Raw genomic sequence first — 2547 nt, 5'->3', positions numbered from 1 at the left:
AAGGAACATGTATACACACTGGTAAAATAAATCAGTTCTATGAAAAAATAATTTAATGATTTTTTGTCAACTTACAAGATTTACACTTATGTGGCAGTAAATTATGATGTAAATATCTCTTCCATTCTGAGAAACTGCAATTCTGCTATACAACACAGGTAGAATTAAAAAACACACATTCATGCTGCTTAAGACTGGGAAACGGGTTTTGATTTGGTCAGATGCTGTTTTTGTAAACTTTCCTGATAAAATTCATATCACACATTATTCAAAGCTACTCCAAGAAGTTCAATTCTCTTCAAATCCAGAGATGAATCTGTCACTATGTGTTAACACAGTTTTCCTTTCTAAGTGTTTTATTACAGAGAAACATGTAAATAGAGTTCAACTAAAATCATTTTATTTATAGAGGAGGCAGAAAAAGAGACTCTCAGAAAGATTGTTTATGTGTAAATCTTCAGTCGTCTCTGCCATCTCAGTCCCGGGGCAACTTCCTGCTCCTTCAGGGTTTCTGACACACTCAGGATGTGGTTGTAACACTGTGTATTTCACAGTAATAGATTGCAGAGTCCTCAGAAGTCAGGCTTCTGAGTTCCATGTAGGCTGTGTTGGAGGATGTGTCTGCAGTCAGTGTGGCCTTGCCCTGGAACTTCTGATTGTAGTTAGTATTACCATTTTCAGGATCAATATCTCCAATCCATTCCAGGCCCTGTCCAGTTCTCTGCTTCACCCAGCCAATATAGTATTTAGTGATATCCTCAGAGCTCCTGCAGGACAATTTCACTGAAGTCCCAGGCCTCACAAGCTCAGGCCCAGACTGCTGCAGCTGTACCTGGGAGTGGACACCTGTTGAGAAAAAACAGTTTAGGAGTTATTGTCACCTCAGTCCCTGTTTCCTCTTCAGATTTTGAACTGGAATGCCCCTTTACCTGTAGTTAGTGACATGAGGAAGAGAGTGATCCAGCTCCACTCCATGGTAAGGACCTGTGTGCTCAGTGACTGTGGAGAGGACTCTGATCATATGTTGTTCTGGGGTGTGGACATCTCTATATTTACCATGTAATTTGTATATTCATGAAGAGTGAAGGTAGTAGAACAGCTTTAGAAGGAAGAGGTAGAGGATCTTAGGTCATGCAGCAGGATGTTAAAGTCCAGTTCTAATTTTATCTGAGTAAATGAAACCCATACTATATCCCTAAGCCTTGTGTAGACCTGTGGATGTAACTTCAAGACAAAAGCTCCGGGTTACAAAGAGTCTTCAGCCAGAGACAGTTGTTCCTCTTGTGACAAAAGATATACAGTTAGCAGTTGTGAAAAAGATTTCATAACTTGTAAATTATGAGAACTACTAGTCTTTTCTCATATATATATGAAGTTGGCAAGTGTCTCTCCAGGAGACTGCATATTAAAACACTTACACAAATGATTAAAAGTGAAAATGCCTCAGAAATTTTTGGAAACCATTGTTATTGCAGCATTGTCTACAGTAGATAAATTATAGAAACAAACTACATGTCTTTGAACAAATGACTGTATCAAGAAAATATGATACATATGTTATAAAACAATCTATTCATCAGTAAGGTATAAAGAACTTGGATAACTTTGAGGAAAATGAATGCAACTTGTGATGACATGATTAAGTAATTTAAGACCCTGTCAGAAACAGATATTGTCTGAGTCCTATTTATAGTCCTTAGATATCGTATAATTAGAAATAATTGTGAATGCACATATGTAAGAACATAGAACTGAAATGCCCAATGGAATAAAACTGGAAAATGGATATGGAGGGGCAAGGAAATGATAGGTTGACTTTATAGAGTAAATATGTACAGTGGACATTATAAACCTATATGAAAAATTTAAACATATGGAATATTGCTATTTTAGAATAATTTTGTTCATCCCTTGCAATTTTCATTTATGAATACAATATATTTTGAGCATATTCTCACTCACTATGTCCCTCTTGCTCCCCTTATGATCTCCCAAAACAAAAGGTCTTTTTTCTAATATATTGATCTTTTTACTTTATTAAGGAATACCTCAGTAAGTCTAATAAATGCTGTCTTTATGGATATGGTGTGCCTTATTCACTAGCTCATAAGTAACTGCAAATTGGGCATACTTCTATAAATAGTGATTCTAACTTCCTAAGCATTCTTCCAATCCTAACATCTCCTCAGCTGGAAGTGATCCCTGGGGAGTCCCTCCACCACCTGTGTTGTAGTCTTTTAAAATATACTTTGTTTAGCAGGAGGAAGGCCCCTCCTGTGCCATGGAACTTAGAAGACAACTTATGGAGTTCAGTTCTCTTCTTCTAAATGGTGGCTTTCAGAAATTAAACTAATATTGTCACTTTTGGTAAGAGACACATTTATCTGCTTAGTATTTCAAGAGGCTTTAACACTGTAATAGCTGATTTGATTTTGTGAAGGTCTTATGCTGGTAACAACAGCTGCTAAGAGGTCATTTGTACAATTCAAAAATGTCAATCACTGTAGACAGAATACAATCACATTCAACCTCATCCTTTGAGCCTTA

At 36.7% G+C, this 2547-nt stretch overlaps 1 gene segment (V, D, J or C); it reads right to left on the bottom strand.

Annotated features, from left to right (window-relative positions):
* Window positions 1-520: 520 nt before the first annotated feature.
* LOC130882737 (Ig heavy chain V region 186-1-like) lies at window positions 521-975 on the bottom strand. The segment is given in 2 exon segments: window positions 521-846; window positions 930-975. Coding segments are annotated over 2 exon segments (372 nt in total).
* Between the last annotated feature and the right edge of the window lie 1572 nt (window positions 976-2547).

The sequence above is a fragment of the Chionomys nivalis genome, chromosome 10 (genome assembly GCF_950005125.1).
Source record: "Chionomys nivalis chromosome 10, mChiNiv1.1, whole genome shotgun sequence".
Classification (NCBI taxonomy): domain Eukaryota; kingdom Metazoa; phylum Chordata; class Mammalia; order Rodentia; family Cricetidae; genus Chionomys; species Chionomys nivalis.
Note: the sequence above shows the minus strand (reverse complement) of the source record. Positions and strands in the feature narration are given on the sequence as shown.